The following is a 13,345-nucleotide window of genomic DNA, read 5'->3' on the forward strand; positions in this document are numbered from 1 at the left end:
CTTGTCATCCGTCACACAAATAAAACGTATATAGAGCTGTGAGACGGGCTTTCAACTAGAGCATTACGGTGTGTGTGTGTGTGTGTGTGTGTGTGTGTGTGTGTGTGTACCTGCTGGGATCAGGGTTTTGGGTCAGAGCTTCATACGCCTCCCTGTTGTGTCCGAGATCCAGATGGTGTTTAAAAATACGCGTCCACAGAGCTGCCTGTGTCAGTGCACACGTGTGTGTGTGTGTGTGTGTGTAAAAAAATGAATAATAATATGAAGATTAGTGCAAAAAAGATAAAGGATGGTAGCGAAAGCGTAAGCAGTGTGGAGAGTTTCTGCACCTGACTGCGCTGGTCATTCACAGCCTCGGATACGGCCAGCGTGGCTAACTGAATCACAAGATCTGGCAACCCGACGTCCTCCAGGAGTCTTAGGACCTGAAACACACACACACACACACACACACACAGACACACACAGACACACACAGACACACACAGACACACACAGACACACACACACAGATATACACAGCATTAGCATATTCAGCATCACTATCATCATTAATACAATGTAGAACCCGTGTGTGTGTGTGTGTGTGTGTGTGTGTGTGTGTGTACCTTGTTGTAATAGAGTAATCGCGGCGCTGTCGTTCCCGCCTCGTCCTCCTCCGTGCCCGTCAATCTCATCAGAAACTCCTCCTTCTCCACCTCTGGTGCTGCCTCCTGGAAACACTGCAGCGCCTACAATTGCATAAAAAACATGAAAGCTGTAGATCACTTTACGAAGACTTTACGAAGACTTTACGAAGACTTTCCGAAAGAAATAAAACTCCGCCTCTTAGCGTACGATGATGTTAGAATTTTTTTTCTCTGGTTTGATGGGACTGATCTCTGGTTTACCTTCTGTCCTTCTCCACAGGCCAGGTACGCCTGACCCAGGACAAACCGACACGATCCCACGTTAGCCTGGCACCACGGCCCGATCAGACGCACATATTCCTGCAAACACACACACACACACACACACACACACACATCAATAATCACTCGACAGCAGTGGATATACTGGTCAGGTATCATATCAGACTTTGGAAAACTGAGACAGAAAATATTTATAATATTTTTAATAATATTTAAAATGGCCGCACTTGAACACGGCTAAGTTTGGGGAACAGAAAACAAACACAAAGGCACTTCTCATACCTGTGGATGCTCATACACCAGCAGGAGTGTGTGTGTGTGAGCAGGTAAAGTGCAAATAAGACATGCAGGTAATAGTAATAACACACTAAAGAGAGTACACACACGCACACGCACACGCACACACACACACACACACACACACACACACAGCAGTAGCTCACCTGGAGCTGTGTGTACTGGCAGTTTCCCATCATGCACTCCGGGAACAGGAAGTTGGGGTTACTAGGCCACCTGATCATGGTGATGATGTAAGGCCTCAAACACATACAAACACAGTGTGTGTGTGTGTGTGTGTGTGTGGAGGATACAGTAACTGAGTCAGCAGATGCACTACGTTGGAGATGAGCTGTGTGTGTGTGTGTGTGTGTGTGTGTGTGTGTGTATAGAGGATACAGTAACTGAGTCAGCAGATGCACTACGTTGGAGATGAGCTGTGTGTGTGTGTGTGTGTGTGTGTGTGTATAGAGGATACAGTAACTGAGTCAGCAGATGCACTACGTTGGAGATGAGCTGTGTGTGTGTGTGTGTGTGTGTGTGTGTGTGTGTGTATAGAGGATACAGTAACTGAGTCAGCAGATGCACTACGTTGGAGATGAGCTGTGTGTGTGTGTGTGTGTGTGTGTGTGTATAGAGGATACAGTAACTGAGTCAGCAGATGCACTACGTTGGAGATGAGCTGTGTGTGTGTGTGTGTGTGTGTGTGTGTGTGTATAGAGGATACAGTAACTGAGTCAGCAGATGCACTACGTTGGAGATGAGCTGGTTCCAGTGCAGGCTGGTGATGTGACTCTCTGGCGCCTCCTTCTGGCCAAACAGCTGCAGCACAATGGATTTACGAGCTACGTTTTGATAGAACAGCTCCACCACCGTCTGAGGACTCAACACTGACATACACACACACACACACACACACACACACACACACACACACACACACACACACACGGAGACAGAAGGTTTACCAAATATTAACACATTCTGAACATATTACCGTTATATACCTGTATCTACACTGTCACACTCCTGACCCCGGAGTCGCACCTGATCTGTTGGCCGTCATGGCTGTGGAATCGGACAGCTTCAACACGGACAGGTGCTGCAGGTTAGCGTCTCTGAAACACAGACAAAGTGTATGTGTGTGTGTGTGTGGTTAGATTCGCAGATCAGGTTATATGTTGGTGCTGCATATATGTGTGTGTGTGTGTGTGTGTGTGTGTGTGTGTGTGCGCGTACAGTGTGTCGAGTGGTACAGGTGAGGCGAGGGTCTGGCTGAGCTGCTTGAGCAGGTGATAACAGCAGAGCAGGTGTGAACAGCGTGGGATCAGATCCTGCTGCAGCTGCAGACACTGAGCGCTGCTTGCCAGGAGCACCTATCACACACACACAGACACACACAGACACACACAGACACACACAAACACACACGTCTTATTTATGTCCATTTCCATTTCATGTACCAGGTCCTCGCTCTGCAGAGACTCACGTTGTCTCCGAGGCGCAGGTACAGGTGCTGCAGGATGAGCAGGTCTCTGCAGATCAGCGCTCGAGTCATGGCCATGTGACACACCGCCTGACACACAACGCTCACAGCCACACTGCTGCTGTACAGCTGGGACAGACTGAGACGCACGCTCAGAGACCGGCCTGCAAAACACACACACACACACAATTACGTCTGATGATTCCCAGCAACACTGACCTTTAGTGACCCTAGGCGTGTTAGCGAGAAGTAGAAAAGCATTGCAACAAAGTTCAGATGAACTTTAAGCAAATGAGATGCAAAGTGATGCAGCGACTAACAGGACTGAGAGATGGAGATACTTTTCTTTTCTTTCTTTCACACAAATAATTATGAAATATCAGTTTTTATCTGCACATATTTATTCCTACTCTCAGCTCTGGATCTAAATCAAACCATTTAGACTCAGCAAATCTGTGGCAAAATGTAGTCACATGAACAAATCTAATTTTAGGAGTTTGTGGACGTTTCGTAATTACGAGATTCTGACTCGTAGAACTTGTAATCACAACTTGTAAACTAGGAATTCTCTGAGAGCTCCGACTTGTACCACCTGACCGCCGCAACGTCAAGCGTAAACACTCAAAATGGCGGCGGCTTCAGCAGGAAAATGTAGCTAAGTAGTTATCTCGCAATATTTGTGTGTAATAATTCGTATGATTATTATTACTGCCTTAATAATGCAAGATTAATATAAAAAAAACACCAAAAGATATACGATACAGATTAATGTAGCTCGCACAGACTGTTACTTGTTGTGGTTAATTTTATATTAGGAAAAAAAAAAAAAAAAGGTTCATTCTTCCTACTGCTATTACTGTTATTATTATTTTATCATTGTTGTTGTTTGTTTAGGTTTGGAACAACACATTACCAACACCTGCGTTATTAATAAACAGCATGTTATTGTTACCTGAGGCGCTTTCTGCTTTCTGTGTACTTTAATATTTAGCAATGACACAAAAATAAGATTTAATGTTGTAATTATGTATTTTGCAGTTAACATCATCATCTCACACAGATTCATTTTGGCGCATAAACACATAATTCAGAGTCTGAGGACGTGAACAGCTCTGAGTAGAACGTCCGAGTTGTCGTCTAGTAATTACGGTAATTCTGACATGGCGCGAACGCAGCTTAAGAGATATGATGAAATGAAAAACAGAGCGTGTGGGATAAACAGTCTGATTAAATGCTGATTGGTGTGTGTGTGTGTGAGAGAGAGAGTGTGTGTGTGTGTGAGTGAGAGAGAGAGAGAGAGAGATCTTACCTGTGCGTGATGGCGCTGTTTCGGGCGCGTCTAACTCCGTCTCCAGGTCGAGCTCTCGGAGCAGGGCGTTCATCGCAGCCAGAGGGTTTCGCACATCCTGCAGCTTGTTGGTGATGTCAGCAATCAAATTATCACTGAAACACAACACACACACACACACACACACACACACACACACACACACACACAAACACAAACACTTAGCAAAAACAAGAGGTCAGCATGTTTATGTGTTGACTAGAACACTTTAAAGCAGAAGAGAGCAAAGAAGGCTGGTGATGCACATATGTGTGTGAGTGTGTGTGAGTGTGTGTGAGTGTGTGTGTGTGTGTGTGTGTGTGTGGGGTACTGACTTGTCATTAGCCAGCAGGTTCTCCAGAACTTGTTCTGCAGCTCTCTCTGGAGACATCAGCATCTCCACCGCTCTGTCCATCACACACACCATCTCACCCTGCAAACACTCACTCACCAGCCGTAAACACTGCACCAGCTGCAGGACATCACCGCCCAGCTCCGGTTCTGACACACACACACACACACACACACACACACACACACACACACACACACAGAGGATCATCAACTGTGATGACATTGCTAAACCCCTCTCCCCCAATACATTCAACTGTGATAAAATAACTGTGATAACGTCATTAAGTGGGAGTGGTTACCATCAGCTACAGGTGTTTCCTCCTCGGAGAACAGGTACTCATCAGAGCACAGGTACAGGTGATCCACGGCAAAGCAGGGCAACAGGAACGACACAAAGCCCTGATGAAACATTAATGATGACCTCGAACACGCTGTACAGACTGACTGATTCGAATCATTACACCAGAATCAGTTCAAATCATTAGAAATTTCGCTGCTTGTATGTGACAGTGTCACTAAAAGGGGGCGTGGCTTAATATATAATCATATTGGTATAAATAGTTTGGCTACTATCGCTATGGAAACAGTCTGCTCACGTCAGAGGACCATGAAGGTAAATGATTAAGTGGCAATAAACAGAATTACACCTTGTGCCTTGCCGTAACATCCTGTCGCCACTATCATCACCCCTGTTATGTGTATTTGGTACCTTCTTGAGCAGGCAGACCATAGCTGTGGCCTGGTCCACGTGCAGAGCGAGGGGGGTGGACAGAGCCTCCTGGTACTGCAGACAGCAGGCGTAGAATTTGGACCAGAACTCCACCTGCAGCATGCGGTAATCCTCCTGAGAGAACTCGAACTCCGTCACACTGCTCTGGAGCTGAACACACACACACACACTATTATCAATGCTACACACACACACCCACACGACACACAGAACACAACGCTGCAGGAATAACCAGCAGTATAAATCTTTTTCCCCACTAATACAAAAAGTTTTCAAATTTTACAGCAGCTTGGTGTAAATGCTGTCAGTTATAGATTAGTCTAATGTTACTGTTTGCTAAATAAGAGCTGATGGAGGCGTGTGCAGTGTAGAGCTGCGTTTAACCACAAGGAGGCGCTGTACATTTCACTTCCTTATCAGTCTAACTGACTAAACTCACTCTCGGTTTATTTATATAATAATTCCCTACCAATCCTCGCCATATGGAGTGTGTGTGTGTGTGTGTGTGTGTGTGTGTGTGTGTCACCTCGTTCTCTACAGCCAGAGTGACTTCTTTCTTCAGTGTCTCCCACGTTAAGTCGAAGAATCGCTCCGTTCCGCGTTTGTAAATCTGCAACAACCAAAAACAAGTGATTCATTTCATCTAGAGAGAGAGGGAGACTGGAGGAGGATGAATCAGTGTGTGTGTGTGTGTGTGTGTGTGTGTGTGTGTGTGTGTGTGTGTGTGTGTGTTTACCTGCAGAGCCTTTACGATAGCAGCAGCAGTGAAGCGCAGAGGAGAAAACAGAACGTCCAGGTACGTCTCCTGAAGAGAGGAAACAAACAGCAGCGAGTTTATAGAAAAGATTAATATATTTATTATTTTATTATTTTACACTGATAATTACGTTGGGGGCGGAGTGCATTTTCAGCATCGTCTTTTCATGAAACATTTATCTAAAGTAGAAATTAGGGGGTTTTGTGGTAACGAAAAGGCGCTTGGAGAAAAAAAGCTGATACAGCAGTCAGCTTCTTTTCTCCTCAAGCACCTGATCATTACCGTAAAACCCCTTATATATACGCACTCCAATTTCTAACAACTGGTTTGATCAAAACATCGTTTTTAATCACTTTCTAATTAGCGTTAAAATTAATCGTAAAGTGTTAGCGTTGTTGTTAGACTTATTAAGCTTTCAGCTGATAATTTTCACCGCATCCCTAATAAATCAGGATAACATTCAAAACATTCTCAATTTTAGCGTGACAGAAAGCGAGGACGCCGAGTCAGCGCATCTTTCGAGTTTTGAAAATCGAGTCGAGACGAAAGATTAATAATGTGAGGAGGAAAAAAGGGGCGGGGCTTCCAGGGGTCAGTTAATATCAGAGAGTTCAATATACCTATGCAGCTGTCAATCATTTCAGATTCATATGATGATTAGCACACACACACACACTCTCACACACTCTCACACACTCTCACACACTCTCACACACTCTCACACACTCTCACACACTCTCACACACTCTCACACACTCTCACACACTCTCACACACTCTCACACACTCTCACACACTCTCACACACAGTTCTAAAGCTGGTTTAGTTCTTACTCTGGGATCCTGCTCAGACCCGATGTGAACTTCCTCCTCCGGGGCGGGCTGCACAAACACCTGGTTCCACATGCCTGCTGCGTTACTACACACACACACACACACACACACACACACACACACACACACACACGTCAGCGTGTCCACAAACTCATAAACTGACCTCAGAGTGTTAGTGGAGTGTGATACTTACTGCTCAAAGTTGATGTACTTCACCACGGTCTGGTTATCATCATCCACCCACAGACCCCAGATATCAGTGGAGGTTAGAACAAAGTCCACCAGAGTCTCCTGATCCACACACACACACACACACACACACACACACACACACACACACACACGTTTATGCTACATACATGTTTATGCTTTATAAATCCTGAGTGTTTAAAAACATCCAGCAGAGCAGAAATAAAATGCAAGAGCAACATCAGAGAGCTATCAGGGTGGGTGTGGCCTAATATTCTAATGAGCATGCTTGATTGACAGCTCTCTGCCCAATAAGCCCAGGCTGCTGAACCACTCAAGTAGAAATAAGTAGGAATGAAGAATGTTCAACACCACCTAGTTATAAAGTACACACTTTATAGGACACACTCGCTCGCTGTGTGTGTGTGTGTGTGTGTGTGTGTGTGTGTGTGTGTGTGTGTGTGTGTGCGTGTGCGTACCTGTGTGCTGTAGATGGTAGAGATGTGCTCCAGGCTGTAGCGTGTGTTGTTACTGGACCCGAGCTGCAGGACACAGAACTGACCGCGGTGCGGAGCGGCGAAGTAAACACACACACACACGCCCGCAGAACCGGACACACACACACGCAGACGGTGAGAGACGCCCGCACTGTTCCTCAGCTCGGCCCGACCCGCAGGGACGTAGTCCAACACATCCGCCACCAGCACACACTGCTGCTCCTGTAGACGCCACACACACACACACACACACACACACACACACACACACACACACACACACACACACACGCTTTTAATCAGACCTCAGTGATAGTTTCTTCAGCCAATCACTGGACCAAGGGGGCGGAGCCAGAATGATGTCATTGTGCTTACTGTTACAGCAGTAGGGCACAGTGACCTCATTCTGGCTCCGCCCCCCTTGGTCCAGTGATTGGCTGAAGAAATTATCACCGAGGGGGGCGGAGCCAGAATGATGTCATTGTGCTTATTGTTATAGCAGTACGGCTTTTCGGGTTTTGGTCACAGAAACAGGATTTTAAACCTCACGAAATTGTTTACACCGATATTCCGCCCCACTCCTGAGATTACCCATAATGCAATGTGGGTGCGCGTCGGGTTTTAGACGTCGTTACGAACCTTATACGACCAGACGCGCAGTTTATGATCCTGACACAGAGCGAAGATGAAGGTGTCGTTCTCCATCGGCCACACGGCTAAACTCACCGCCAGGTCACACGGGCTCTGGTCCCCTCTAACACACACACACGCACACACGCACACACACACACACACACGCGCGCGCACACACACACACACGCACATTTACATAACCTTTAATAAAAAACACACTGAAGACGAGCCTTCATTTACAATTTAGCAGTAAATAAATAAATAAATATGATGTTTAATTATGGTAATTAATTCATCTTGGCTTTTTAAATAAACCGAGATCATCTCTCACACACACACACACACACACACACACACATCTGTGCAGTGAGGAAGAAGAGAAAGTCTTCACTCACCTGATGGCACTGGGGACCCAGCCTGCTAACCTCTGCATCACTGAACTCTGCTTTAACTCCATCACTGACAATGAACCTACACACACACACACACACACACACAAACAAACACACACACACAAAAACACACACACACAATTAACATCCACTCTAAAAGCGCTAACTCTGAATGTAAAGTAGCTACATAACTAGTTTCCATTTGCCTTAATTTAGCCTCCAGCCTTTTTGTTTATTTACTGTAATCATTTCTTAGATCATTAAATTTTTTTGTTATTGAAAGTCCATCAGAGTGCTCATGTTACCCTGCTGATCGTGGGGGGGTAAGGTAACTATGGCGATGCCCCCGGCGGGAGTGGCCAAAGCGAAATGGGCGTGGCCGTGTGTGCTGAGCCAGGAGGAAGACGTGACGGGGTTCTGAGTGAAGGACAGAGTGAAGGAGTGAACAGCGTCCTGAACACACACCTTCCCCACGTCGGTGAACACACTCTGCATCTGCAGCTCGGCCACCAGCTCCTACACACACACACACACACACACACACACACACACACATTACAGTTACTGTATACAAACATGGCCTCTCATATATAACAGGTTCTGTCTACAGTCTCCTCCGAAACTATCAGACGACCCAATTTTTACGTGAGCAAAAGTATCGGAACAGATAAGTCTTGAAGTGAATTAAAGTAAATAACGCTTAATATTTGGCTGCATATCTGTTGCTTGCAATAACTGCATCAAGCTGATGACATCACCAAACTGTTGCGTTCTTCTTTCGAGTTGCTTTTCTAAACTTTTAGCGCAGCTTCTTTCAGCTGTTGTTAGTTTTGGGGGGTTTCCTCCCTTCAGTCTCCTCTTCAGGAGGTGAAATGCTGATCAGTTGGGTTAAGGTCTGCTGATGGACTCGTCCAGTCTAAAACCTTCCACTTTTTCCCTGATGAAGTGCTTTGTTGTGTTGCAGTGTGTTTTGGGTCGTTGTCTTGCTGCATGATGAAGATTGGATGCAGTTCTCTGTAAATTGGCAGACAGAATGTTTCTGTAGACTTCTGACTTCATTCTGCTGCCACCATCATGAGCTCCATCATCAGTAAAGATTAGTGAGTCTGTTCCAGAAGCAGCCATGCAAGCCCAAGCCATGACACTACCTCCACCATGCTTCACCCATGAGCTCGTATGTTATGGATCATGAGCAGATCCTTTCTTTCTCCACACTTTGGCCTTTCCATCACTTTGGTAGAGGTTCATCTTGGTTCCAGAACTTTTGTGGCTCGTCTCTGTATTTCTTTGTGAATTCCAGTCTGTCCTTCTGACTCTTACTGCTGATGAGAGGTTTGGCTCTTGTGGTATGGCCTCCATATTTCTGCTCTCAAAGTCTTTATCGAACGGTGGATTGTGATACCTTCACTCCTGCCCTGTGGAGGTTGTTGGTGATGTCACTGTCTGTTGTTTTTGGGTTTTTCTTCACAGCTCTCACAATGTACACCACTGGTTTCTTTCTCTTTCAGGACATTCCAATTTGTTGTATTGGCTATTCCCAATGCTTGAGCAATGGCTCTGATTGATTTTCCCTCTTTTCTCAGCTTTAAAATGGCTTGCTTTTCTCCCATGGACAGCTCTCTGGTCTTCATGTTGGTTTATCCGTTTTAACAGATGCAGTCTTCACAGACGAAACTGAAGACTAAGGGGTCGTTTACACGACGTTTTCAGCCAAAAACGGGAAACTTTTTATGCGTTTTGCCTGTTCGTTTACACGACAACGGCGTTTTGGGGACTGAAAACACATATTTTTGAAAACGGGTTTCAAAGTGCAAGTTTTGGAAAACGCCGCAGTTATCGTCTCCATGTAAACACCTAATACGGAAATCTTTGAAAACGGTGACGTCATGCGTGTGTGCAGTACGTGTTCGGTATGTAGACATGCGCAGTACGTGTCTATTGTAAAGGCATTAAGCGCGAACAAACACACACAACAATGGCGGAGAACATGGTCATGTTGCTGCTGCTCAAGAGTTTGCTAACGCTTCTTCAGCAAAGTGTGGATTTACTTCACCAATATTACAACCAACTAACAAGGTGACAGCGCCAACTACTGGCCTGGCGTACGCAATACAGCGTTTTTGGCCGTTATTGCGAATATGTGTAAACACGAATCGTTTGAAACTTTTTGAAAACGCAAGAGAAAAACTTCTCCGTTTTTGACTACATCGTTGTCGTGTAAACGTAGCCTAAAACTAAGAACAGATGTTCAGGGCTATTTATTGTTTAAACAATCACTCTAACAGGACATACCTGGGTAACAAGAAACACCTGTCAATCACATGTTCCAATAGTTTTGCTCACCTACAAATTGGGTGGTCTGATACAAAATGTGATATTTTCTATAAAACACAGGAAATAAAAGCTGAAATTCTAAACTCTCTTCTCATATTAATCTTTTAATCTCAAACCAAAATGTCTTCAGTCTACAGTGAAAACAAATGAATTGGCCTTGCTGTTCCAATAGTTTCGGAAGGGACTGTATATGACTCATACAACCAAGAACACGAAAGTTAACAGTGTGTGTGTGTGTGTGTGTGTGTGTGTGTGTGTGTGTGTGAGAGAGATAACAGTGACACACTCACGCCGCGATACATGCGCGTGGGGTGGGGCAGCACCATCCTGTGCACTGATTGGTTGGTGACGATGAGGATGATGACATTGTTGAGCGTCTCGTGGATGTGAACGCCTCCGGGAAGCACGGCGCAGTTCTGGATCTTCAGCCGGAGCGAGTTGTTCAAGAGGTTCACGTCCAGAGACTGTTCCACCAGGTGAACCGTGTCTCCTGACGTGGACCTGAACAAACACACACACACACACACACACACACACACACACACACAGCTCTGTCGAGTTCTGGATTCTGATTGGTCAGAGGGTGTTGGTTAATCTTCTATAACAGCAGCTAAATAAAAATAATTAAGTGGTATAAACTGAACTTAAACCATTCAACTTCATTTAATCAACTTCAGGGTGAAAACGGAAACTCCGCTTCGCATCGGGCGTTAATTACTTTCCTTTAACAGCATGCCCCCAAGTGTTTTATTCCTTCCATAACTCACCAGTGGATAAATCTGTTGCTGGTGAGAGACAGCAGTTTCCCGCTCTCCTCGTAAGAGAACGCCCCAGCGCTGTCCGCGAGCCTCCCGCCACCAGGGGGCGCGCTCACACCTGCACACAGCACCACCGCATCAGCACACCGTCCCGTTACAATAAACACACAGATCCGAGTTATGCTTTTAGTTTAGCTGCCTTTGAACTTATTCATACGCATTAGTAATGAATTTCGGCTCTTTGGAGTGAGTCAGATTATTTGACTCAGCTCACCAAGAAGAGTCGAGTCGCCTTTCATAATTTCTAAACCAGACATTTCATACTAACGAACAAAAAGAAAAGGTTTCTCTAATTCTAAGTGATTAAATTACACTGAACCTGTAACAACCTGTAACTGCCTACACACACACACAAAAAAAAATGAGTCATATACACGAGTCGACTCTCAACGTTTGACTCAAAAAGAGTCGAACCAGAGAGTTGACTGTCAACGTTTGACTTACAAGAGTTTTACCACGAACCCAAGTCAACCCAACTCGATGTTTGACTCAAACAGTTGAACCAGAGAGTCGACTCTCGATGTTTGACTCAAAAAGAGTCGAACCAGAGAGTCGACTGTCAACGTTTGACTCAAAAAGAGTCGAACCAGAGAGTCGACTGTCAACGTTTGACTCAAAAAGAGTCAAACCAGAGAGTCGACTGTCAACGTTTGACTTAAAAAAAAAAAAAGTCGAACCAGAGAGTCGACTCGTTGCCGAACGACACATTACTAATACACGTTTATAGACAGCGTTGTGACTTTATCAGGTCTAACTACAATTCAGGTCACTGTATGTGGATATTTACTGATATAATGTGTAACATCACACCACAAACACCACCACATCTGTGTCACTGCTGTTTTGAGAATAAATCAGTGTCTGAGTGGTCTTTTCCCACTGAAACACATGGCAGAGGGGTGCCAATACTTTCTTCAGGGCAGCAGTCAGTAACTGTACACCTGTGTGAGGTGATGCTGGTACAAAAGTTGTGTTTTATTATTTAAAAAAAATTATAAAATAAAAGTTTGCTGTTTATAACTTGCTCTGAGGTAAAATGTGCTACCACAATAACAAACTTGATCCTAAAATGACGTCACAAAACAAACCATTTAAAAGAAATAAACCACTCTAAAAATTTTAACTATTTCTATAAAAATTATAATTATTTATAAACAGAGATTACAATCAGTTTAGGAAGGGTTAAGCTAATTCGGTAACTAGCCAAGTAGCTAACTAGCGTAAAATTAGCCTCGGTACGGCGCATGCGCTGTTTAGACTCACGCACGCGCGGGGTTTTTTTTTTTTTGCTGTTTGTGTAAAATATATATATTTATTATTAAAATGAAAAGAGCAATGCCCTAATAAGAACAATATGAGACACTTTTATTTTACCCAGATTAATGGTGAGATCCCGAAACCGGGAAACTGTCTCCCTTTCAAACCCGCAGATCTCTATAAAGCTTCTCTCTAAGGCAGCCGCCATTTTCCGCGCGCCAGAACACCGGAAGTGACGCACAAAAACGCGTAGAGTTAAAAGCGTGCACGAGCGTGCTGCGCTCTCTATCGCCCCCGTCTGGTATGGAGTTACAGCTGCACCAACTTATTACACTGTTTAAAAAATTTTTTTGTGTTTGTTTTTTATTATATATATATATATATATATATTTTTCATTTTAGTTTCCTTATTTAGTAACAAAAATAATTTTTATATAGTTGTTCTAAAGACAAACAGTGTTTAAAAACCATTAAAAAATACAATGATTTTCATCATTATGAGATTACAGTGTTAAAGAAGCTGCTGTGCGGCATAATATTATGTTTAATACA

General features: G+C 44.4%; 1 protein-coding gene across 2 annotated transcripts in view; it reads right to left on the reverse strand.

The window, feature by feature from the left end:
• nup160 (nucleoporin 160) overlaps positions 1 to 13,028 on the reverse strand; it is a 20,363-nt gene extending 7,335 nt beyond the window's left edge. Inside the window, exons 1-24 of one of the 2 annotated variants that reach the window (XM_034305960.2) lie at positions 12,911 to 13,028; positions 11,486 to 11,594; positions 11,009 to 11,219; positions 8,690 to 8,900; positions 8,388 to 8,463; positions 7,999 to 8,113; positions 7,342 to 7,581; positions 6,867 to 6,964; positions 6,674 to 6,758; positions 5,821 to 5,889; positions 5,611 to 5,694; positions 5,064 to 5,234; positions 4,654 to 4,753; positions 4,336 to 4,501; positions 3,983 to 4,116; positions 2,677 to 2,837; positions 2,427 to 2,563; positions 2,235 to 2,305; positions 1,915 to 2,077; positions 1,355 to 1,424; positions 891 to 989; positions 609 to 731; positions 330 to 425; positions 111 to 205 (exon numbers count right to left, since the gene is read on the reverse strand). In XM_034305960.2, the coding sequence (XP_034161851.2) occupies positions 111 to 205; positions 330 to 425; positions 609 to 731; positions 891 to 989; positions 1,355 to 1,424; positions 1,915 to 2,077; positions 2,235 to 2,305; positions 2,427 to 2,563; positions 2,677 to 2,837; positions 3,983 to 4,116; positions 4,336 to 4,501; positions 4,654 to 4,753; positions 5,064 to 5,234; positions 5,611 to 5,694; positions 5,821 to 5,889; positions 6,674 to 6,758; positions 6,867 to 6,964; positions 7,342 to 7,581; positions 7,999 to 8,113; positions 8,388 to 8,463; positions 8,690 to 8,900; positions 11,009 to 11,219; positions 11,486 to 11,594; positions 12,911 to 13,001 (2,975 nt within the window). In that variant the 5' untranslated portion in view covers positions 13,002 to 13,028. The remainder of the gene's footprint in view (positions 1 to 110; positions 206 to 329; positions 426 to 608; positions 732 to 890; positions 990 to 1,354; positions 1,425 to 1,914; positions 2,078 to 2,234; positions 2,306 to 2,426; positions 2,564 to 2,676; positions 2,838 to 3,982; positions 4,117 to 4,335; positions 4,502 to 4,653; positions 4,754 to 5,063; positions 5,235 to 5,610; positions 5,695 to 5,820; positions 5,890 to 6,673; positions 6,759 to 6,866; positions 6,965 to 7,341; positions 7,582 to 7,998; positions 8,114 to 8,387; positions 8,464 to 8,689; positions 8,901 to 11,008; positions 11,220 to 11,485; positions 11,595 to 12,910) is intronic. The other variant, XM_034305959.2, reaches the window with a different exon arrangement.
• Positions 13,029 to 13,345: the final 317 nt, after the last annotated feature.

The sequence above is a fragment of the Pangasianodon hypophthalmus genome, chromosome 7 (assembly GCF_027358585.1).
Source record: "Pangasianodon hypophthalmus isolate fPanHyp1 chromosome 7, fPanHyp1.pri, whole genome shotgun sequence".
Lineage (NCBI taxonomy): Eukaryota > Metazoa > Chordata > Actinopteri > Siluriformes > Pangasiidae > Pangasianodon > Pangasianodon hypophthalmus.